Source organism: Mus caroli, unplaced genomic scaffold (assembly GCF_978045245.1).
Source record: "Mus caroli unplaced genomic scaffold, Mus_caroli_1 scaffold_17, whole genome shotgun sequence".
Classification (NCBI taxonomy): Eukaryota; Metazoa; Chordata; class Mammalia; order Rodentia; family Muridae; genus Mus; species Mus caroli.
The window spans coordinates 33,968,906-33,993,363 of NW_028227272.1; the positions used below are offsets into that span (position 1 = coordinate 33,968,906).

The following is a 24,458-nucleotide window of genomic DNA, read 5'->3' on the forward strand; positions in this document are numbered from 1 at the left end:
TCATTCTGTGTGTCCCTTAAGTCTGCTCCAAGTTAGAGTGTTAGCTTCAGACCTGGAGGCCAATGGGGTACAAGTGAAAGGAATGGTTAGGCCTTGACAGCAGTCCCTCAGCTGTCTCTGGGCTGTGGGAAGGTGCTGACGGTCCGTGGTGCCTGTGGTAGGAGCTACTGGTCAATAAGGAGTAAGATGTGAGTCACCCATTGCTGCTCTCCCTCTGGTTAAGCTGAAGGAACTGAAGAATCTGCAGCAGCAGTACTTACAGATGAGCCAAGAGATGACCGAGCTCCGTCCGCTGAAGGCTCAGCTCCAAGAATCTCAAGATCAGACAAAGGCACTACAGGTGATGGAGGAGGAGCTCAGGCAGGAAAACCTCTCCTGGCAACACGAGCTGCGTCAGCTCAGGTAGGACCGTAGCCGAAACGTTTGTTTTATTTTATTTCATTTTATTTTATCTTGACGTTTTGTTTTGAAATACTTACAGACTTAGAGAGCTGGACAACAGTAAGAGAGCACTCGTGTGTGCTTTGCCTAGTTTTCCCCAGTGAAAGCTCCCGTGCCACTCACTGCATGCCGTACCCAGCAGTCTTTATGCACAGCAGAGAAGTAGCTGGTGTTCAGTAGAAGTCCCACTCTTCACCAGATTTGGGAAAAGAAGTAAATAAAAATAACAACAAGTAATGTTTACTACCTAATATTTAATATGTGCCACGCTTTATGTTTGATAAGTGATATGCCTCATTTAGCTCTTACAGTAGTCATAAGGAATAACTAGCTTATCCCCATTTAATGGAAGAAACTTGGTGAGATTCATTTGCTCAGGTCTCATACCTGGTATATTCAGGAGCCAGAGTTCTAAGTCCTTGAGAGTCGGCACTGATGTTAATTCTGCATTGTGGGTCTGACTGCTGAAGGACCATTGTGGGTTCCCATGCCCTGCATGACCTCGCCACCCTCATTCCATACATACCTACTCTACACACCGACTCCTACAGTTCTGAAGTTTACTCTCTGCGTGCATACCGGTGCCCTGTGCTGAGTTTTCACGCCCATCTTGAACTGCTCTTCCCATTTGGAAACATAGCTCTTTGCTCAGGTTCTAAACCCAACGCCATCCCTTCTGTGAAGGCACTGCAGCCCTGCCAGGAAGAGCTTTCCCTCCGGTGCTGGCACGGCCTTGCTCTCAGCAGCTTCCTGGGTGTCTCCACTTAGAGAATAAATTTCATACCTCATAAGAATGTTCTGAATATGGAATTATTCTTCCTGTCATGAGTGTATTTGGGCCGTTCTTTTTTTCATGGTGTAGAATGGAGAAGAATTCCTGGGAGCTGCATGAGAGGAGGATGAAGGAACAGTACCTCATGGCCATCTCAGATAAAGATCAGCAGCTTGGTCATCTGCAAAGTCTCCTGAGGGAGCTGAGGTCTTCCTCCCAGGCTCAGATTCTCTCCACACAGTACCAGCGACAGGTGAGGAGATCCGTACATTTCTACACAGGGTGCCACTACCCAAAAGCATGAGCTGCCTCCAACTGTCCGTCTGCTACCATGAGGCACGCCTCCTCCCAGATCTTTCGGGGTGATGCAATCTCTTCTAGAGGGAGGGTTTGAGTGCAAGCACTCTTAAGAGACCATTTTATTGACATTTTGGTCCTGGCAGGCATCCCCAGAGACATCAGCTTCCCTCGATGGATCACAAAAGCTAGTTTATGAGACAGAACTTCTCAGGACTCAGCTCAATGACAGTTTAAAGGAAATTCATCAAAAGGAGCTAAGAATTCAGCAGCTAAACAGCAAGGTGCGTGTCTCCTGCTAGACTGAAACTGAATTTCTTTTTTCTCTTTCTGAAGATAAGATTTGGCACAGATACCCCGCTTCAGCGTAACCTGAGAATAGACATTTATATTTCTTATGAACAGAAGTTTATAAGAGCTGGGTGTTTATTCCAGAGCAAGAACATAGCCTATGTTCTCCTTGCCCTGGGTGGATCTTTAAGAATGACTCAGAGAAACCCATACACCAAAAGTACAGAAGCTTCACCCCATCTTCTCTATGTTAGGAACGTGTAAGCATCTCCCGCCCATCTCCCATGAGTCATTGTCTTCCTGCTGCTCTCTGACTGGTCACAGAGTTCTCAGTAGCTCTTCCCCAGACCTGCCCTCTTCTAAGAAACCTAGATAGGTAGTGTCTGCCAGAATTAAAGTTCTTTTAGTTCAGTGAGACTTGAGTCCAGAGGTGGTCTTTGAGGAGAGTTGTGAATCTCCGAAATGTATGTTTGGGGTGAGGGGTGCACGTGTCCTATCAGCAGAACTCGTATGACATGAGCCAGTAAGGCTGCTCGGTATGTGAATGTGCTCGTTCGACACCCTGGTGATCCCACAGGGGAAAGATGGAACCCACTCCTGAGGGCTGTCCTCTGTTCTCCACACGTGTGCTGTGGAATGAACATGCCTACACTCATGAAGAAGGGGTATAAGGCATATAGGCACGCATACAGATTCAAAATCATAAAAATCAGGAGATAGCTTTCCCAGATGAAGAGAAAAGCCCACAAATACTAAGTAACCTGCTCCAGGTTTCAAGAGGCCATTCTGAAGTCAGGGCTTCTATCCATGGAAAGATAGTGTGTTTGCTACACTTAGAAGGTACTCATTAGATGTGAAATTCACCTAACATTGAAATTCCAGAGACAGCATTCGCTTTGGACCGAAATGAATCGATGAAATAGCCAACCCTGATTTAGTTCCGTTTTGTTTGGGGGCAGGGTTCTCCTCTCACTACCTGTTTCCAGAAACCCCACGCTCCAGTGAAGATCCAGGGAAGGAACACCTCCCAGTACCATCTCAGGTCTTATTCCTCTCTAGTCTGAGGCTCTATCTAGACATCCACCCCCTATGACAGCATTTTAAACTGAAGCAGAGCTGTTTATAGCCGATAGAATAAATCATGTTGGTAGATGATAACAGCTAAAAGTTTTAAATGTTACATTGACGTGAAACATAAAGGTAACAAATCATTAGATAGCAGCAGGCACACTTTTACAAAGTAAAAAATGTGTAACAAGCATTCAAGATGAAAACCCAGGGTGTTCCACATCGCCACAAGTCCCTCCTCCCTTCTGATCACAGCCACCCACCTTAGTAGAACCACATGAAGTACAAACCACACTGCCGTAGGCCATTGTCACTTTGGGTGGGAACTAGGTCTCCTTAGGGCTGAGAGGAAGGTCCTTCCTCCCTAACCTCAGTTGCCCGCCCACGGTTAAAACATTTGCCTGCTGAGAGTCTGGCCATGTTAGGCACTGAGGACTCTCACAGTGCCTCTTTTGAAACCTCCAGTCATTTGAGCTTTGTCTCACTCTCTGTGGGTCCCATCTACTAAAGAATTACTCCTGGGGACTCGAGTGAGATAAAATCATGAGCTGTCACGGTGGTTTCTCTCTAAATACACAGCTTAAGGGCGAGCTTGGTCTCTGGTTATATTGAGCTCATGGGCTTGTTTTTTATAGTGATTTAAGCATGGACACGACCTGCTGCCTTCTGCTTACATCCCTAGAGTAGCTTGTCCTACTGGTATTTCTGTTAGGGGTTTCTGCGCATAAATACCATTAAAAATTAAAGTTTCCTGCTACTCTTGCAGAATTATTTTTCCTTTTGTCGTTGAAATATTTAGGTATTTTTCACTTTGAAAGAAACAAACTGTGACATGATTCAAGGGTAGGTAGGACTCAGGTCCTCAAAGCTCAGGCCAGGCGACTAGGCACTGCTCATGGTGTCCTGGGGGCAGCACTTACCCTCTCCCCCACTTCAGTTCTCTCAGCTGCTTGAGGAGAAGAACGTCCTCTCCACCCAGCTCAGTGACGCCAGCCAGAGTCTCCGTGAGAACCAGCACCACTACAGTAACCTCTTCAACCACTGCGCCATCCTGGAGAAGGAGGTGCAGAGGCTGCAGGCGGTAAGGCAGCAGGAGGCTGGGGAGGCGGCAGGAAGAGGGGAGTTATGGTGGGTGTGGGATGATGCCTAAGCAAAATGACCAAACAAATTCCTAATGACAGGAGTACAGTGTTCAGTGAGATGGTGGGACAGTAGCTAGGGACTGTCCTTTCCCTCTGCTGTGAACAGGGTTTCAGCTTGCAGACATGCAGTGTCTTGAGAGCTCCCCTCATAGCTACTAAGCTGTTGTTTGTTCTAGGGGCCGCTTAATACAGATGTTGCTCCAGGAGCACCCCAGGAAAAGAATGGAATGCACCGAAAGAGTGAACCTGAGACCACAGGAGAGGAGCAGCCAAGGTAGGAGGAGCAGGCCGCACCCTCCAGCATGCCCACCGTGTGCAGAGAAATTGGGTGGTAGACCAGAGAGGGTAATGGGAATGAATATGACCAAAATACACGTTATCTACACCTATGGAAGTGTCGCAGTGAAACCTGTTGTGTGTGATCAATGTATGCTGTTTTAAAGAAATTGAGTTGTAATCTTGATGGAAATAGAGTTCATCGTGCACACTTAATATGTCCCGTTATCTGACTGGTGTCACAGGAGTAATGGAGAGATTGAGGGGAACAACACCCAGCAGATTGTGTGAAGGACGCAGGCAGCAGTTCTAACACAAGCACATATACACACAACACTATAAAGGCCGCAGTTAAAACTGTTCCGCCAGTCTCACATCTTCCCGTGGGTGTTGTTGCTCTATCTGCCCTCTCTGCCTCTGTGTTAGTCTATGTGTCTAGAGACACACTTCCAGCCTTGTGAAGATGTTTTAGAGACTGGGTGCTACATCAGTGATGCCCTTCATTTGCCTTTTACCCAAGCTTCTCTGAAGTCCAGCAGCAGCTGTGCAACACTAAACAAGATCTGAGCGAGTTAAAGAAGCTGCTGGAAGAAGAGCGAGACCAAAGGCTGACCGCTGAGAATGCACTCTCCCTGGCCAAGGAGCAGATCAGACGGTAAGGTGTGGGGCGGCCCCTCCTGCTCACGCCTCAGCCTCCTGGCCTTGCTCCTGCCCCTTTCTGTGGCCAGGCTCAGGGTGAGTTGACATGGTCAACTCAATGCCCTTGACATGCTCAGACGATGATTTCATTATATCGTCAAAAAGCAGGGCACTCCTGGAGTTTCAGAGGCCTGTGCCTTCCTGGACGGTAGCTCCTAGAGGTTGGTAATATGTTTACCATTCATATTACACAAGGAAGCTGTGAAAGGTGTCTCACTTTAGCCCAACAACTATGTGAGTACATGTTGGGTTCTTGTGTGTCTGTGTCTTTGTGTCATGTGGGGAGCAGGGAGACAGTGTCCGAGACCATTAGATGTCTTGGCTTATCATCACTCTCTATTTTATTCCCTTGAGACTCAGTCTCTCATTGAACCTGATAGTTGCCTTTGTTAGTGACCAGCGAGCCTTTAGCCATCCCCCTGCCTCCATAGTGCTGGGGTTGCAGGTGTGCACAGTCAGGCCAGCTTCTACATGGGTGCTGAGGAGCTCAATGCACATCGTCATGCTTGTAACACAAGCACTGTTACCCACTGGGCCATCTCCAGGGCCCTAGTGTCAAATTCTTTAAAGAATCGAATAAATGCATTCTCATTACCTTATATGCCTGATACCCAGACCTTTGTTTGTTTGTTTGTTCAGTTTTGAGACACAGTCTCTCTGTGTAGCTCTGGCTGGCCTAAATCTCAATTTGTAGACTAGGCTGGTTTTGAACTCACAGAGATCCACCTGCCTCTGCCTCCGCCTCCCGAGTGCTATAATTAAAGGACTGAGGCAGCAAACATAGCTAGCCAACTGAAATTTTACAGAATGTAACCTAAGGAAGAATAAAAGGCCCCTTAAGAAACAGTGTGTGACTGAAGCCTGACCTTCCCCTGCCAGTTACAGGTTTGCTGGTACCTTCATTGTGTCTGCAAGAGCAAGCCACTGTTGTCTGATGCCTCTCCTCAGAACAGATGGTGGTGCCTTCCCTGGGGAGTAGGTCTTAGCTGAGATTTCTTGTTTTCCTATCCAGTATATTCACAGCTGTTGTGTTTTCAACACCTGTGTAAGTAGCTTTGAGCATGGGCTCTGCAGGAGCACAGTGCAGCATGGTGTAGTGGCCTTGCAAAGATTTCCAGGCCTATTTGTTCATGGCCGTTTCTTTGCCACTTACGAAATTGTTTAGATCTATGATACCTGGCCCCTGAGGTTAATCCCCCCATCTGGACAACTTGAGACAGCTTAGTCAGGATGACTCTGGAGCCTGTGTCTGGACCATGTCAATTAAGGTTAGCCCCTCCCACTTTCCTTCTGCTGGAGAGCGGAATGGAGAGCCAGGTGACAAACTGAGGATAGGCCACCGAGACCCAGTTCAGATCAAGGCATTTCTGCTCTGCGGAAGAAGAGAGTGGCCCCCAGACAGAGGTAGTAGTCAGCTGATAGAGTCCCTGTGGGGAAGAGACACTCACAGTGAAGACGTGTGGTTTGGGGCTGATGAGTGATGAGCTGTGGCCTTGCCCTGTTGTCCTCGGAGGCCACTGAGCGATGGCAGCGTCTCGTTAAGGGAAAATTTCCAAATGAAGTAATAAGCAAATCAACAGAAAGTAAAACAGGAAGCTACCAAGGCCTCTAGAGCCCTAAAGAATTTCTTGAGTGCTTTTGCCTATTATAAGTTTAAAAAAAGGAAAAAAAAAAAAAAACAAAGGTGCCAGTTGTGATAATGCCTGCCTGTAGTCCCAGCCCTGGCAGGCAGAGCCAGAACTGTAAATTCAAGGCTAGTCTAGGCTGTATACATCCCTTCCTCAACAAAAAGGAGGAAGGGGAGAGAAGAGAGGAGAAAGGAGTGAGCTGGGTCAAGTGTGGCATAGAGAGGGAATGAGGAACAGGGGTCAAAGACAAACAGGTACTGGATTCTGCTTCCTGCCTGCTGGACAAGACTCTAACCAGCCTTTGAGCAGGAAGCACTCAGGCCAGCATCCTAAATTGGCAGTCCCTTTACTACTGTGAGGGCCAGGACCATGGGAAGAGCCTTTGCTGCCAGTCCCCTAGGCCACCTCTCTGGAATGACAGGAAGAATCGCATGCAGGGGACCCATGTTGTCTGTTTTTCCTCAACACAGGTTGGAGCATAGTGAATGGGAATCGGCCCGGACTCCTATCATGGGTGCCTGTGGCTCTCAGGAGCAGGCGCTGTTGATAGATCTCCCAGGCCATAGCTGTCGAAGGGTAAGAGGAGGACATGGGATGGGCTCTGTGCCATGGGAATGGGCTTCTGGTGTGGAGGTGGGTAATGGGGTAGGTTTCTAGCCGCTGTGGAGACTTGTCTCCCAGGATTGCTGGTGAAGGGGAAGAGGTCTGATTTTCCTGTGTTTTATTTGTTTGTTTGTGCGTTTCAGACCCGGAGCGGTGCCGGATGGAAGCGGGTCGTGCGTTCACTCTGCCATTCCCGGACCCGAGTGCCACTGCTCGCAGCCATCTACTTCCTAATGATTCACGTTTTACTGGTTCTGTGTTTCACGGGTCACCTATAAACTTGTTACTTGACTGCAACTCTGGAACTTGTAATTCCTTCATCTCTAGTGTCAGGATTGTCGATTCCACAGCAGCCTTCTCACTTTAGCCCCTCCACCTCTTCTTGGAAAGTGCCTGTGAAAACAGAGGTGGCTGTGAGGACAGGCAGAGCCTTAAAGCCTGCCGCATCCGCTCTCCTTAAACACTTGTGCTTGGTCTGAGCAGCTTCCCAGATGTGCTGTGCTCACTGCTCTTCAGATGTTGCAGATCCACATCCTGTGTGGTCTTGTAGGATGCTGAGGGAGGCCTCCCAGCCATGCCAACAAGCTGGTTCCAATAAACACAGTAATCTGGAATCCAGTATCACTTTTCTTGGTAACCGGCTTTGTCTTGTGGCCTGTATTTTCTCCTGCCTCAGGATGAATACAAAGTTGTGGGCGTGTGAGGAGTCTTTGAGACTCAGGTGGGAGCTGGAAGGCTCCCAGGCTTCAGTTGTTGGATCTCAGGGAGGAAGGCATTTTCTTCCTGCCTGTTGCATTGCCAGCGGAGGGAGGGTTTGTTGCTGTGGATTGTCAGGACTGGACCCCATTGCTTATGCCTTCAGTCATATGTAGACTAAGATATTAAGTGGCCGGTGCCTTTCCTTGCATCAAAAGGCAGGAAGAACTGACGATGGACAGACAGCAAGGTTCGAATTCTATAGTCCTATTTTCTGGATGTGCCTCCATAGAGGTCCTAAGACGGTATCCAGAGGCCAGTGGGGCCATGCCAAGGTGAACTGGAGTCAGGACTGAATTCTACATCACAACTAGTCTCAAGAACTACTGAGCTGCTACACCGGTGTGCTGGTCCTTGGTTATTCTGTCTCCAACGCCATTGTCACCCACCTCTGGGCACCTCTGGGCTGAGGCAGTGGAATGAAAAGACAAAGCACCTGGATCCAGAGCTGAGAGCAGTGGCCAGGAATGGATGGATCCCACCGTGTCGGTCCTCCCCTTCACGGACATGATGTGCTCCCTTCCTGTTCTCACTCCCTAAAGAAGAGTGAACTGCTGGACTCACTGATCAGCCCTTTGTTCTGTGGTGATGAAAATTTTAGTCACAACATCCCAAAACCTTAACTACTGTAAAATAATAAAGTTATTTTCAGAATAAGGAATTGTGTGAGACTATCTGTTGGCACAGATGTTACATGCCTGTGTTTGCACACTATGGGAGGGATGGAGGAGTGGCTACTGGAGGAGAAAGTTCTGAGACTCCTTCACCTCACTGGCCAGCACCACATGGCTGTGAACATCCTTCTAGCCTCAGCTGCTGGAGCCAAAGGAGATGAGGTTCAGATTAGAAAATCCATCCTGAGATTGGGTTAAAGGAGCAGAACCATAGGATGTAAATTTGTGAAGCCTTGTGGATAGTTCTGAGAAAACTCTGAAAGTATTGGACCACCAAGTATGGTGGCACTTGCCTGTAATTCCAGCACTGAGGAGGCTGGGGCAGGAGGACCATAAGTTCAAGGCCAGTCTTGTTACATAGTAAAAGCTAGCCTGTGCTACATAGCAAGAGTGTCTAAAATAACAAGCTCTCCTTGAACACAGTGCAGAAGGAGACTTTTCATAGCTAGTGCAGGTTGGGTAGACATCATGCTCTTATACGAAGTTGCCACTTGGGAAAAGCTGACCCAGTATCTCAAGGTAGAAGAGGATTAATGGTGAACCTGTTCTCTTTGGCTTCTAAGCTCCCTGTATGTCAGCACTGTTCTGCTCAAGGGATGAACATGGGGTGTTTGTAAGGGGGAAGTGAGTTTTCTTGGTGTCATCGCTGAAGTTCTCTGGTTCTCCAGAGAACTGCATTGCTGTGTGGTGAGGTACAATGTCTAGCCCTAATTTAAGGCTACCCCTTTCTACATATTTCTCTACTATAAATAGCTTTATTAGAATAAATAAAGTGTTCCACGTCTAGAATCCCCTGGGAAGTGACTTTAGACGCTTTCTGTTGGTACAGAATGTTCCCTTCTGTCTAGTTTCACCAACCTGGGACCCTCGTGGAGTTCATTCTCTGTAAGCCAGGCAAGTCAGAATCCACAGATGACTGGGATAAGGAGAGCCAGGCTCAGATGCAAAAGCAAATTTTTAGTAGGATTATTTTTCAGCCAGAGATCCTTGGAACTTTATTTGCATGGTCTTTATTGCCTGTCAGTGTTCCAGGCTGCCAGAGGAGCCATGCTTGGGGCGGGGGTGGGTGGGGGATGGGGGGTGGGTGGGGGTGGGGTGGTGGTTATTTGAAAGGCAGCCAGTAAAAGCATAGCAAAGTTCTCAGTGACCTTCACATCAGAAAGGCTCTATTTCATTGGCTCAACAAGTCACCTGAGCATGTCTTGACTTGAAGCTAGAAGGGGAGGGCTGCAGATGTTGACAGTGTAGAGTATGTCAGAGTTCACTTCACCAGCTTAGAGAAGGCCAGTGGTCAGATCTCTATCAGTGAGCTCAGACTCCACACAGCCTCCCATCAAGCTAGGGAGTTTTCTCCCTCCACGTCCTGCCACTACCTTCCTCATGAGTTATATGTGAGTCTCAGGTACTGCAGATAGCAAGGAGGAGAAATTGACTTCCCTTCAAAATTCACATACAGATCATTTTCCCACTAAACCTTTTTTTTTTTTTTGGATCACTGCAGACTACACACACACACATTTTCCCTTCCTCAGACCAGGCTTCTACAACAGTATTGTAGCCCAGGGTACCCCTAAGTGCTGGGATCACAGAAGTTCACTACCACACCTGCCTTGTTCTGAATTCTTTTACTATCTTAGATGCAACTGTCCTGTGAAGGACACAGAGCAGTCCTGCAGCATTCTTGACTGTGCTTTAACTGATAAGGGATGTGTCTCCACGGTCATTTTTATAACTTTCCCGTGACCTGAAAAACTTTGCAAAAGACACGACACAGAAACACTTAACCCTTCTAAGTACTCAAAATATAAGGAACTGACTCAAACTTCAGGAAGTAGCTGTGAGGACAGTGTGGCAGGAAATGACAGAAAACCTGAAAACGGAACTGAAGCAGCTGCTCTGTTACTTACCCTGAAGTGGCAGCCGCTGGAGGGGGTGCCTGGTGTAGATGTGAAAAGCCGTAACCAGGAACCAGTAAAGGTGGGTGCTCTGAGCTGGGGGTTTTGTGAGGGGTTGGGAGCGCAGGGAAGTATGGAAAAGAAGTCTACAAAGCACTTAGTCCTTGTTAAGGGAGGTCTTTACTAATAGGTGCTGAACTCTTGATGGCCCTAAGGACTGTGTGCAGTGGTTGACAATGAACATCTGAGGATGGGAACAAGGAAATGGCCTGCACTCGGGGAGCATGATTGAGCACATATCTAGAACCCTGGGCCCAGCCAAGTATGCCCTGGGTTCTGTTGATGATCTACACAGCCCATTCTAAAGGGTGGCTGCCCCAGTGTGCTAACCTGAAGGCGACCCATGGAAGATGAGGACAAAGTGTGCCTTTGTATGGCCTCACAGGGACACAAATGCCCATGGGAAATGTAAGGGGACAGGATTTAACCACCAATGAACACTGGTGCTGAGCCAAGTGCTTTTAGGAGCCAAATGCAAAGATGATTGTTCTTTGTATGTAACTTTGTATGTCTGTGGCGATCCCAGAGTGTTACAGAGGGAGCTTTGGATCAACTGTGTTAACCCCTTAATTACTTAACATTGGGAAACAATATCACAACAATCAGTGATTTGCCCAAGGAAGTTGATATTGATGGATGGCTTAGTCTAGTCTCTGACTAAGTAGTATAGACTCTGTCATGTGACAGACAGGGGTCTCACAGGGGCTGTCATATTACTGCAGTGTCCATGGATCTCTCAACTATGGATACCATAAGTCAGTCCTGTCATCAGGTATTGGATGTGCCCAGCATTCATTGCCTGTCTCCAGCCTCCTACTTTAAGTTAGCAGCTTTCCTGATTAGTAATCGACAGTGCAAGAATAGTAAGTTATTTTGCTCTTAAACATGAGCGTGAGGGGTTGATGGGAGAGATGGGCTGAGACCTGGAGAATAGGGCAAGATGAGACCATCGGACCTCACTGCTTCCTCATTGCTCATAAATGTATTTGACTTCTCCTTTCCAGTTTCCTTCTGTTGTAGAGTAGCCTAAGAGCCAGGACATGTCAAAGTGAGGCCTTAAGCTGTGGGTCATAGGTTCTCTTTATGTGTCTTACCCCCTGTTAGTAGTTAATACCAACTGGGGGAGGCACAGATGTTCTTAATAGCTCACAGTGACCCTGGCCACGGTAACTCACCACTCCTTCCCACATCTTTATTTAACCTATCTTCCTCAGATGTCTTCGGGGCTAATCTTCTAGAGGTTATTATAAAATGTGGGCAATGATGGAAGCTTCCAGATGGGTATAGAAAGTGGAGACTTGGGGCCTAGATAGGCAGAGCCTTGGGGATGAGTGGGTAAAGGTGTCTCCTTTGGGAGAGCAATGAGTACCAGGAAGCTCTTTGGTGGTGGTGGCACCTACAAAGAAGGATGGGCAGAGTCTTTGAGCCAGGAAGTCCCAAAGGCTACCAGACCAGATTGGTATTGTCCCTTGTTACCTCTCCTCAAAAACCCACAGTGTCACCGGACAGTTCTTCCTCACACCCCTCTGGCAAGGCTCAATAAAACACAAGTGTCCAGTGGGACAGTGATTGACACCCAATCAAACTAGCATTCTCCCAAGACTTTTGTAACGTTTACTTAGTTGGTAAATCTCACAGTGTTTCAAAAAGAGGGAGCTGTTACATTTTACGTGTAAATACTTGTGTCTTTAGATATAGTTGAACATTTAAGTAATAAAAATAAAGCCTTGGTATTTTCTTCTTTCAGCTAGTGTGAGTAGTTCAACCAGTTTGTCCCACTGGTGACCTACAGCGGTGCAGTGAGTGACCAGTCAGTCCTACAGTGAGTGTGGGGCAGTCTTCCACAGACAGGGAGAGCATTTTCAATGTAGCTAGGCAGATTATAGACAGGAGGGACACTGGACTCATTTATGTCCTGACAGCTAAAAAAGAAGCCCTGGAGAAATCTGAGTGAGGTGCCACAGCAGTCCTGTGGTAGGTGTTGTATGACCACTGGTCACCCCTACAAGCTGTGGACATAGTGAACAATCCCAACACTTTGACAGAGATTGTCGTGTGTTGCCTACACCTCTACTAAATTTATTTCCAGATATGGGTGGGCTACTGATTTATCTTAAGATAAATGAGATGAGAAAGAGCAGAAGGAAACATTCCATTGCTCACGTAGTCAACTTTAGCATCCTTACCAACCTTCCTCTCAATTATTTTTTTCCCTCCTAATTATTTCCATCATCTGGTACCCTCAGATGTGGAAGTCTGTAGTGGGGCATGATGTATCAGTTTCCGTGGAGACCCAGGGTGATGACTGGGACACAGACCCTGACTTTGTGGTGAGTATGGAAGTAGCTTTGCTTGGACAGTGAAGTGGTCAGGAGCACCTCAGCCACTCTGAGTTTTGACTGGACTTAGAGAGATCTATCTGAGATTAAGACAGTCTTTGTGGTGGGATGGATTGGCAAAACCAATAGATTTTATTAGTAGGGATGTGTGATTAGCTGATGTTGAGCATAGAAGGGGATAGGTGTGGGTCGTTTGATAGTGCCATTGGAGGACTGTGTGTGTGTCAAAAGAAGAAAGGATGGGTGATTCAGAGTAAGCAAGGACATGTCTAGGATCACTGGTTTAATTTTAATTTTCATGTGGCTTTAAGATGAGATAAATGCAGCCATGAGTGAAAGTAAAGACAAGAAGCATCTAATACAGAGGGCATAGGGCGGTGTGTGTGCGTGTCAATTGGGAGGCTCCCTGCAACAGAGCACATTTCTCGCTGACACTGTTGCATGTTGTCTCTTGTAGAATGACATCTCTGAGAAGGAGCAACGGTGGGGAGCCAAGACCATTGAGGGCTCTGGACGCACAGAGCACATCAAGTAGGTGCCAAAGAACCTGATGGAAACCCTGCAGGCTGGGGGCTCAGGGGGGGCAGAAAGAAAACAGCCATGGCTGTGGATCTTTGCATTTATTTATTTTTCTAGAATCTCTGTGTACCTAGTATTCCTATGGCTCCATGCGTTTTCACTTTATCTCTCTCATCACCCACATATTATTATGTATCTTTTATATATAACAGCTCTGTCACTTTGGGGGGGCAGGGCAGTATCAACTCTCTCCCTTTAATAAGACATTAGGTAGCAGAGAATTGGGCATAAATGCTGAAGTTCTATAATGCTATCTGTCTGTCATATATCTAGCTATCACCCATCTATACCCTATAAATTATGTATCAAATGCCATTTCATCTAAACTTTTACAAAAGTGTAGAACATGTGTAGGGTGACTGCCAATGGGCTAAGAAGACGTCAATGCTGGGTGTGGTCATACACACCTTTAATTCCAGCACTCAGGAGGCTGAAGCAAGCAAGTCTCTGTGACTTCAAGGCAGTCTGGTCTACATCATAAATTCCAGGCCAGCCAGGAGACTGTCTCAAAAAAGGAAGGCTTCAGTAAAATGTCCAGGAAAGGAACTCCTGCATAAATGGTGTGTTGAGGACAATATCAGCTCTCATACTGGTACAGAGACTTGAGACACAGATTTGCATTTGACTACTACTTGATAAAAATTGGGAACCATTAATATTAATGTAAATAAATATGACATTTGGAGAAGCTGATGACTAAAACCATTTTAGAAATGATGTTTAATCTTCAAGACAACTTTCTTTTTTTCTGAAATTATTATGTCAATGTAGCCCAGGTTGTTAAGTTTTACCTAGTCTGCATGAAGTCCTGCTTGTTCCCAACACCAAATAAATTAGTTGTGGGGGTTTGTGCTTATAACCCTAGCACTGCATGGTGGAGGGAGGTGGCTGTGGGAGAGTAATGAATGCTGAAGGCTCAGAAGTTCAATACCAAGGCAAGCCTGGGTTACAGTGCATGAATTATAATGTGTTAGTGATAAACTCTGAGTTGCCAAGAATGCATTGGTGCTTCATTAAGAAAAGAAATAAAAGCACTCTAAGCAAGAGACAGCCTAGATACTTCATGCTCTCTGTGTCTTTCTTCCTGTCTGTCTTCTGTATGTGTCTGAATCTGTTAGACTGATTGAAGACTGGATTGTGAATCTGTTTGTCCCCATGTCACTGTGTGTCTGTCTGTGTGTGACAGCTGTGTAACTGTGTGTATCTGTACCTCCCTACAAAAAGCTCTGCTCTGTCTTTATGGAAAAGCATAGAAAGTATCATACAGGGGAAAGAATGATGGATACTTAACAGAAATCTTTAACCGAGTTTTATAAGCAATAAAGTCACTGGCTCCAATTGACCCAGATAACAAATGTCATTGTTGATCAACCAGTATCCATAAATGGTTGCTTTCAACCTCTCTGGTGGGTTTTAGGAAGTTGCTTCCAACTTCTGCATTTGATGTTTTTAACAAATGATGTACATGCATTACTCTGGGTTGGGGACGTGGAAGAGAATGTAACTTAAGATTGTAGCTGTGCATTACCTTTGGTGTTAAGAACTGACCACATGGCAAGTAAGTCCCGTTGTTACATTGTTCTCTTAAAGCAGGTTTAACAGGCTAAGTGTTAAGTATTGTCAACTTTGGTTATGAGGTCAGGCAAAAGATTCAAAATCTTAGGATTTAGGGGACTTTTTTAGGATATTACATCACCACAATACATGAGACTGTTTCAAAAAGAGAGAAGCCAATATGGGCATATCTAGGATTTTCTATGGAATCAATATTCCATACTTGGTGACTGAGAGATTCATACTGCTCGTCCATAGGCTAGTCAGGATCATCTAACCAGGACTGTTGGTTCTGGGTAGCCCCAGGCTGCCATATTTTAGGATCAAGGCAAATACAGTGAATGACATAATATGGGTGAAAGTTGGAAAGTCATGAATCGGCACTTCTAAACTTGGCAAGATTAAGTCGATTTTCCACTCCATTCCAAACTCCTCCTTCCACACTCTGACAATATTTTAGACTAATTTCCCCCTAGATTTTAAGAAGTGTCAGTGATGACCACATTGCAGCAGCCACAGACTTGGCACAAACTTGTGTAGATCTGGAATGTTTCTGAACACAGTACAGACCTAAATGGTTTAATGTAAGTAGCTATACTGAATACTTTTTATTTATTTATTTTTATATGTATGGGTCTTTTTTCAGTATATGTGCTTATGTACCATGTGTGGCTAAGTTTCCCATGGTCAGATCCTCTGGAGCTGGAGTTACAGATTGTTGTGAGCTGTCATGTGGGTGCCGGGGATCAAACCCAGGTCCTCTGGAAGGGTAGCCAGTGCTTTTAACCCCTCAGCCATCTCACCAGTCCCAAGTGAATGTTACTCTTAAACGAATCAAGCAATTCTGGAAAGCTTGTAGAGTGACAAAGAAAAAGAGCAGGAACAAGGCGCTTCCCAGACGCTCCCCCGAGCGCTCACAGATGAAGAAGGTCAAAGCTCTTTTCTCCTCTGAGTGAAGCCCCCACTCTCTGGTGTTCTGGGAAGTGCTGACCTGAGAGAGCACTCCCATGCTGCTTTCCCTCCCATGTGTCTGCATCTTGTGTGTCAGCTAGGAGTAGGACATTTTAAGGACTACTTCTAAAACCCTGCTGTGAGCCGGTGGGAAGAGCTTGCGTTCTGAAGATTTTTATTTCGTTCCCAGCTCTGTCATCACTAGCGGTGTGAACTCAGTCACAGCTAATGTCTTAGAGGCCCATTTTATTAACTCATGGGGATAATGACAGCTACTCTGGATTTAGAATCCAATGAATAGTACGTGTGCCTGACTGTCTGCTGGCCCTCTTAGTACTACTTAGCACTTTGGTTCTATCTATACGCTGTTAATGTAGATGAGCTTTATCTGATTTCTATCCCCAAAACCTAACACAAGTGTGCAACAGCTGATAACTTCCTACTTCCTAAATGGCTTTTAATCAAATGGCTGTATCGCATATCACGGTACACGTCGTTTTCACACGGTGGTGGCTCTGCATATCTCCTTGTTAACCTAACCAGATCTATATCCACTATAGTAAATGGTGGAGATAGTTTCACAAAAGCTTGTTCCATTCCTATTTGTTAAAGCCTTCTACACGTGCAAAAGCCTGGACCCTGCTAGGAATGGGCTAGGTGACCTTGGACAAATCTTTTCTGCTCTCTGATCTTCAGTTTTCCCATCTAGATCAAACAATCCTCGGGGGCATTTCAGCATAAAGTCTGTAATATCCTTTGGATGGTCCCACTAAGCCACCCTTGAAGGCCAAGAGGAAATCACCAAGACCCTGGGAGTGGAGGGGAAATTGGAGAGGAGAGTTCTTGCCAGACTGAGCTGACTCAAAACAGGAAAAGGAAGTGACTGTGCTTCTTGGTAGGCGTGAGACCCGCCGCCCCCCTCACCACTATGTTTCTTTTTAGGTCAGCCTTGAATAAATTTAGTCTGGGGATGGCTTTCTAATTCAGAGACCAGCTTAAGCGATTCTACCGTCTCTTATCAGTGTATAGAGAAATGACCCCACCCTCTCTCCTCTCTGTGTTTGTCTATGCCTGGAAGAGGAAGAGATCCTTACTACCCTCAACCAGTAATCCTTAAACTCTCTGTGGGAGAGGACAAATGCTTTTGTCTGCTGTTTTCCTATTATCAAATGTATGATAGATTGATACATTTGTGTAATAAAATATAACTGATTGAAAAACAATGAGGAAGAAAATACGAGCACAATTTTTATTTTGTAATCGACAGATACAAGATCGCCACGTAAGACTGGTGTACACGTTTCTAAAGTCAGACTTTTGATTTTTATCTGATTTCATTGTGGAAAAGAAGCAGGTCACTGTGAACAGTGCTGGGGGATTATACTGGACAAGGCCTTTGGTGCATCCTGAAGTCTTAAGATTAGGTTCCAGTGAGAAATAGCTGTACCTGCCTCAGGGGCTTAACCAATATTGTGCCCTACAATTTTACACAAAGTGCAAATAAAGAACTGCAGAGGACCGGGGACTGGTGCCAGCTCTGCTATGCCAGCACCAGGGCAGTAAAGGGAGTGGTTTCACCACTCTGCTGTCGTTTATCCATATGCCCGGAGATAATAGTCCTGCCTCTCCTTACCTCCCAGGGTTACCTTGTGAAGAGCCGAGGCTATGCCATGAGAACAAAAGGCCTCATTGTTGAGTTGTGGCTTGTCATGCAGTCATGCATGTCTATTATAGATGACGATGTCATTCTGATAGCACAGAAAAGTAAGGTATTCATTCTTGAGTTTAACAATTTGTCTAAGGCTATAGACATAATATAGACCAATACTAATTTGAATTCAGCTCAGTCTGAATCTAAGGGCTAAGTACTTAGCCACTATGTCATATTGTTTTCAATAAACATAATTTGTCATGTCCACAATTCTCTTTTGAAATGCAATCTGAATTCCCGTGATCAACTGCCCCCTTTCCCTAAAATCGCTTTCCTCTTTAAAGCCGCTGAGTATATTATAGTTTGGTTTTAACAAGATGCCATACTCACTGCATAGGCGTGGACCTCTTTAGGAGTACATAAAATCCATCATTCCTTTACTACAGCTTATTTTTAAAACTCAGTGCTGTCAATGTGTAATAATTATAAACCAATAGTTCAGTGAATTTTGATAACACTACAAGGAACCACCAATACAGCGAGGACAGCGAAGATTTCAGTCACCGCTCACGGTCCTGTGTGTGTCTGTAGTCAGTGCCCCTTGCTGAGGATACAAGCACGGACTTATTTTCCATCCATGTGGGATAGGTCCTAGGGTCTCCCTAAAGTTTCAGTAAATGACTAGCAAAGACTGTTTGTCTCTTTTGTGTTGGTTTTCTTTTATTCAGCAGGTTTTTGAACTCTGGCTAGAGCATTGTATATATTGGTCTTTTATTTCCTGTTACTGTCAAAAAGTATCTATTGTGTAGCTATGGTACCATTTGATTTATTCATCGATCTGATGCTAGATATCGAAATCTATTCCAAAAATATTATGAGTGTTTGAGCGCATCTCTCTCCTTTGACATATATTTTTATATTTTCCAAGGTATACTTAAAGATCTAATTGCTTATTCATGCAGTCAGTGAGTGTTTAGCCTTTTAGAAACTACCAATCTGGGCTGGTGAGATGGCTCAGTGGGTAAGAGCACCCGGCTGCTCTTCCAAAGGTCTGGAGTTCAAATACCAGCAACCACATGGTGGCTCACAACCATCTGTAATGGGATCTGACGTCCTTTTCTGGGGTGTCTGAAAACAGCTACAGTGTACTTACATATAATAAATAAATAAATCTTTTTAAAAAAAGAAAAAAAAAAGAAACTACCAATCTATTTTCCAAAAAGAAATTTGCCCATAGTTCATTTCTACCAGAAATGTATGTGTTCCACTTGTTCCGTGTCCTTGTCAGCACTTGTTATTGTTGGTATTTTGAATGTTAGCCACTCTGTGGGTATGCAGTGATGTTAATTTGTGTTTCTTGGGTGAGTAAACCTATTAAGCATTTTTCATGTGCTTCATTTTCATGTCTCTTCATCTATCTTCTTTCTGAAATGTCTGTTCATATATTTACTCAGTTTTAATGTACTTATCCTTTTATTGAGTTCCCTGTATATTTTAGAAACAGATCTTATGTAAAATGAGTATTCTATAAATATTCTTCCAAGAGGAATGATTGCTTTTTTAATTTTCTAGTGGTATTGTTTGAACGACACAAGATTTGAATTCTGATGAAGTCTGATTTATATAAAAAGATTATTTTATCATTAGTGGGTTTTTTGGTTTATTTTTTTTTGTTTGTCTAAGAGAAAAACTTTACCTCAGAGTTGTAAAGATTATCTCAAACATTTGGCTCAATTTAAAATTTTATTTTTTTTTATATTTATGTGCGGCATGCAAATGAGTTAAGGTTCTTCTTCTCTATGGATATCCAATTTCCAAACACAATGCAAACTCTATCTTTTTCCCACTGACTTAGCAGATTTCTTTGACCTTCTGTATGGTTGACTTCTAGACTCTGTTCTGCTTCCTTAAGCAATGTTTGCCCTGACAGCACACTACCACAGTACAGTGGTTGTTATAGCTGTGTGCTAAGTCATTGAAATGGAATAGGCCTCCAACTGCGTGCTCAAAAGCTTTTCCTACATCCCAGGATTCTATAATTTCATACATTTAGAATTAGCTAGTCAGCTTCTGGGAAAGAAAATGCCTGTTGAGAGTTTGCCTGGGGGTCCACTGGAGTTGTAGGCCATTTAGAGGGATAGGAAACATGTTGGTGGTATTGAGTTCTCCAATCTATGAACCCGAGGCACTCCTCTACTTATTTAGATCATCTTTGAGTTAGTTTTTCTGAAGTATTATTCAGTGTTTCAGTCTTAAATCATATTTCATTAAATTTGTCCTAAAGTATTTCATGTTATGTTATGACTATGATTTACTTTTAATTTCTGGTCTTCAAATGTCTGCAGCTGGCAGATAGAAATGCAATCGACTTTGATAGTAGCGACTCTGTATCCTGAGAGCTTAGTCGTTCCAGTAGCTTCTTTGTGGATAATTTAGGATTTTCTAAACATATGACCATATTGTTGGTGAATTAAGTTTTTATTGTCAGAACTGCTCCGCTTTATGCCTTTATTGCTCCTGTTTCACATTGGAAGCTCTGAATTTTGCTAGATTCGCTTGCTCTGTCAATACAAGCCATGTGAAAACCTAAAGCAGAGACACTGTGTCAAAAGTCTCTTAGGTGTGACACTTGCCACTCTGAATGCTTCCCTGTATCCCTTCCATCTGTCCACTGTCTCCATGTGTGAGATCTTCTGTGTCCTTGGAGCCTAGCAACGCTTCACACTCAAAAGCTGTTTAATTGATATTTATCAAATAAAAAGACTATATAGTAAGAGCCATTTGGGATGGATTCAGCTATATGATAAAGAAATTTATAAGAAGTTGGATTTTCAGCTAGGTGTGGCTACAGATACCTACAAGAAGCGATTCTGGGTGGAAGAGACTGCTTCTCAAAACAAAACAACCACAAAAACAAAGTAAAATATTTTGGGTTTTTTTTGGGGGGGGTCCACAACATTTTCATTTAGAAACTGTCATCTCTTGGTACAGTTCCCTGATTGGCCATAATTCTGTTGGTACAGTCCCCTGATTGGCACACAGTAATAGGTGGATTTGCATATTTGCTCAGTTGAAAATGTTTGTCCCAGGCCCTTCTTTTCTCGCTTGGATTCCTCAGTTGGGGACCTCACACAGTCATTCAGAAGCTCCTGACGCCCGGTCCTTTTCAGACCCTGGCAGCCCCGAGGCTGTTGAGCTGACACTGAATCTTTGCTTCCCAGTTACCCGTGGGGTCAGGTGAGGCATGGGAACACAGGGTGCAGCCAGCACTGGGATCCAGTTCATCTGATTCCTCTCCAGCTCTCTAAAATTAACCACGGCTAAAGCTGTAAGGCTTTTTAAAAGCCTTCAGTGAGATTATCCCACTAGACCAGCAGATGGGTCTAATCTTCCATGAAAGGAGAAGGTCTCTCCTGTGACACGGCCACTTTGCTCACTTTGCCTGGAACCAGTTTCTGCTGGGCCTGAGCTAGGGGAGTCCCAAGGAGAGTAACGACCCCCAGACCCTTGCTAACTGCAGAAAGCTGGATCTCTAAAATTTAGAGTTCTCTCCTCTAGATAACGCTATACGGTCCCAGGAGTCCTTGCAATGTTTCCCAATTTGTGAACCTTCGTTGTCTGTCATTTGTTGGTACAACTGCCGAGCTGTCAACTCATGTCTTCAGGATGTCTACCCTCTTAGGTCTTGCAGCCTCCATAGTAGTAAGATGGTAACGAGCTTAAAGTAAGCAAGAGGAGTGGGTGTCCTTTGCTGCCTCCAGCGTCGTGTACTCTCAGAGGCAGAATCCCAGTCTCAGTTATAGGAACTTGAAGCTGTTCTAACAGATAATGATGAGTGGGCTTTGTGGCTTTGTTTCTGTTTGTTATTCCCAGAAATTATCAGGCTTAAGTTGGAGAATGTTAATGCTTGATAATAAATAAATAAATAAATAAATAAATAAATAAATACACAAATACTAATAAATTTACCCCAAACTACATTTCTTTAAGCATCAGTCTTAATGACTGTCACTACATTATTGAAAGGTAGCATTTTAATTTTCTAAGCTATTTTCCAAGTCCTGGGCATATGGATTAGTTGGTTTTCTATTATCTGTAACGTTTCAATCATTAGACATTAAGCTTTGCCATATTTAAAGTTATTTTGGGGGGCAGACTCTTAGGACAGGAAGGAATGTGTAGGCTGGAAGTTATTTGCACATCTTTATGATTCTTGAGACAGACCGCCTAATTGGTTGAAGGCAGGTCTTTTGTTAACATAGAGGACTCATTGGTCCTGTGACACACAAGTTATGTTAGTGAGAAAAGACAACAGACAGCAGGATCTTAGCTTCTCAAGAGCGTAAATCAGGCTATGTTGCTTGTACCAACCTCTTACTCTAAGCCTGTCAACTGATACATTCAGGGACTCAGAGTTTTCTACAAAAGAGTTCCATTTTCTGAGAAGCAGTCTGTCGATCTCCCTGACTGCAGAGAGTCTAAGGTATGTGGTTCCTTGCAGCATCCACCAGCTGAGGAACAAAGTGTCAGAGGAGCACGACATCCTCAAGAAGAAGGAGCTGGAATCGGGGCCTAAGGCATCCCATGGCTATGGCGGTCGGTTTGGAGTGGAGAGAGACCGGATGGACAAGGTGAGTAGGAAGGGAGGGAGCTTCTTTAAAGAAATAAAATAATGGGAAACAAATTGACTCAATTGTTGGCACTTTAAAATTTATCCTAAATATGGTATGCATGGTGTCCATTTGGGCTTTAATGCAGAATGCCTTTGTGATGTTTGTACCTTCTTTTCTCTCCGGATCTCAATACCCAAGATATAGAAAAGAGAGTCAAGATATTAGGCTGGCTGGCCTGTTTTACCTCATGGTATACTGTAACCCCTTGTGACGGTTAGTTTTAATTGTCCCAATCTGGAACTGCCTGAGAAAAAGAGCATCAATGATGGATTGTCTAGATCAGGTTGATCGGTGGGCATGTCTGCTGAGGATTGCCTTAATTACTTTAAATGATGTGGGAAGACCCAGCCTGTTGTTGATGGCACCATTCTCTAGACCTGTGTTGTATAAATGTAGGGACAGAGAGTTGAACAGTAAGCAAACATGCATTCATTCTCTCTGCTCTTGATTGTGGATTTGGCTGGTACCTTCAAATCCTTATCTTGACTTCCCCAAGATGAATGACCCTAACCTGGAATGGTAGCCAAATAAAACCTTTCTCCTTTCAAGTTTCTTTTGGAATGGTGTTTTAACTATAGCAACAAAACCAAAACTAGGCCACACTTACTGAGAAAGCAGGGAGCTTTGGTGGAGAAGGAAGGATAAGCTATAGAATCATTTGTGGCCTTTAGATGCTGTGTATTCTGTCTGTATTGCAGCATCTCTTATCATTTTCTTTACTGCAGCAGTTCTCAACCTGTGGGTTGCAACCCCTTTGGGGTTCACATATCAGATATCCTGCATATCAGATATTTTCATTACAGTTTATAATAGTAGCAAAATTACGGTTACAAAGTAGCAACAAAGGAATTTTATGGCTGGAGGTCACCACAACACGGGAAACTGTATTAAAAGCTTGCATTGTTAGGAAGGTTGAGAACCACTGCTTTGCTGTATTATGTGATTATTTGTGTATGCATGGTATATGCATATGTTGTATATGGTGCATGCATATGTGCACATGTGGAGGTGGGATGGGTGCAGCTGTGTGTGCACAAGGAGAGGCCACAGCAGGATGTCAAATGTCATCCTGTACAGCTCTCTGCCTTAGCCCCTTGAGACAGGATTTTCCTCTGAGTGTGAAGCTCATTATTTCTGCTAGGCTGATTAGGAAGGGAACTCTCAGAATTCACTGTCTCTACCTTCTCATACTGGGATTAAAGGCACATGCAGCCAGGCCTAGCTTTTTTTTTGTGGGTGCTGAAGATTTGATCTTAGGTCCTCATGTTTGCAGAGCAAGGATTCTGGCCTACAGAGCCCCTCTTCAGCCCCTTGGCCATTTAGTGATCTTTTATATACACATTGGAAAGTTCAGAATTCACTTCTACACTTATCCAGGCCAAGAAAGATCCAGCACAAAGATACCTGGTTGATGGAGGAAAGACATCAGTTGCTTGCAGTATCTAGCCAGTGCCCCTGACATGCCCTAGCTTTGCTCAGTTGTTTTGCTCCAGCCTGATCCTGTCTGAACTGTCCTCTCCCTTCTGTTTTGACTCTCTCCTCTCTATCTTCTGACTTCTAGTACACCCCTGCAGGTTTCTGAGCAATGGCTCTCTAGTGACATTATCCTCCATCATAGGTTTCCTGGTACCACTGCCAGAAGTACCAAGAATGGTACCCAGAATGGATTTCTTGTCTCCTGACATCCATTTGCCATCTCTAGCTATTCCTTAAGGTCCTTCTGATCTTTTGCTCACTCCCCTCCTGATTTCCCTTAGAGTGCAGTGGGCCACGAGTATGTTGCTGATGTGGAGAAACACTCATCTCAGACTGATGCCGCCAGAGGCTTTGGGGGCAAATATGGAGTTGAGAGGGACCGGGCAGACAAGGTAGGTGACATCTTTGTCTCTCCACCATACGCCTTAAGTTATGTGGGTCTTGCCGCCACCCAGCCCTGAAGTGTTGGCCCATGCTTCTCAGGTGACAGATAGGACAGCAGAGGCTATCAGTGCCTAGTAATGGTCAGGTCTCATGACGTCTCTTGCTGGTGCTAATGCAGGGGCTGCATGTTGAGCATCAAATCATCAATTTACGTTCAGCAGGGCTCAGGTTGTAGGGCAGCTCTGGCCT

General features: G+C 44.7%; 2 protein-coding genes across 10 annotated transcripts in view; both read left to right on the forward strand.

Moving 5' to 3' along the window:
• Golgb1 (golgin B1) overlaps positions 1-8,630 on the forward strand; it is a 56,739-nt gene extending 48,109 nt beyond the window's left edge. For 8 of the 9 annotated variants that reach the window (XM_085832202.1, XM_021184793.2, XM_085832204.1 and 5 more), the window contains 8 exons: positions 224-402; positions 1,304-1,466; positions 1,657-1,794; positions 3,807-3,950; positions 4,188-4,285; positions 4,808-4,942; positions 7,085-7,190; positions 7,361-8,630. In XM_085832202.1, coding sequence (XP_085688328.1) covers positions 224-402; positions 1,304-1,466; positions 1,657-1,794; positions 3,807-3,950; positions 4,188-4,285; positions 4,808-4,942; positions 7,085-7,190; positions 7,361-7,495 — 1,098 coding nt within the window. In that variant the 3' untranslated portion in view covers positions 7,496-8,630. The remainder of the gene's footprint in view (positions 1-223; positions 403-1,303; positions 1,467-1,656; positions 1,795-3,806; positions 3,951-4,187; positions 4,286-4,807; positions 4,943-7,084; positions 7,191-7,360) is intronic. The other variant, XM_085832206.1, reaches the window with a different exon arrangement.
• A 1,781-nt stretch (positions 8,631-10,411) lies between these two features.
• Hcls1 (hematopoietic cell-specific Lyn substrate 1) overlaps positions 10,412-24,458 on the forward strand; it is a 28,467-nt gene continuing 14,420 nt past the window's right edge. The window contains exons 1-5 of the mRNA XM_021185119.3: positions 10,412-10,624; positions 12,849-12,932; positions 13,399-13,472; positions 22,178-22,307; positions 24,107-24,217. Coding sequence (XP_021040778.1) covers positions 12,849-12,932; positions 13,399-13,472; positions 22,178-22,307; positions 24,107-24,217 — 399 coding nt within the window. The 5' untranslated portion in view covers positions 10,412-10,624. The remainder of the gene's footprint in view (positions 10,625-12,848; positions 12,933-13,398; positions 13,473-22,177; positions 22,308-24,106; positions 24,218-24,458) is intronic.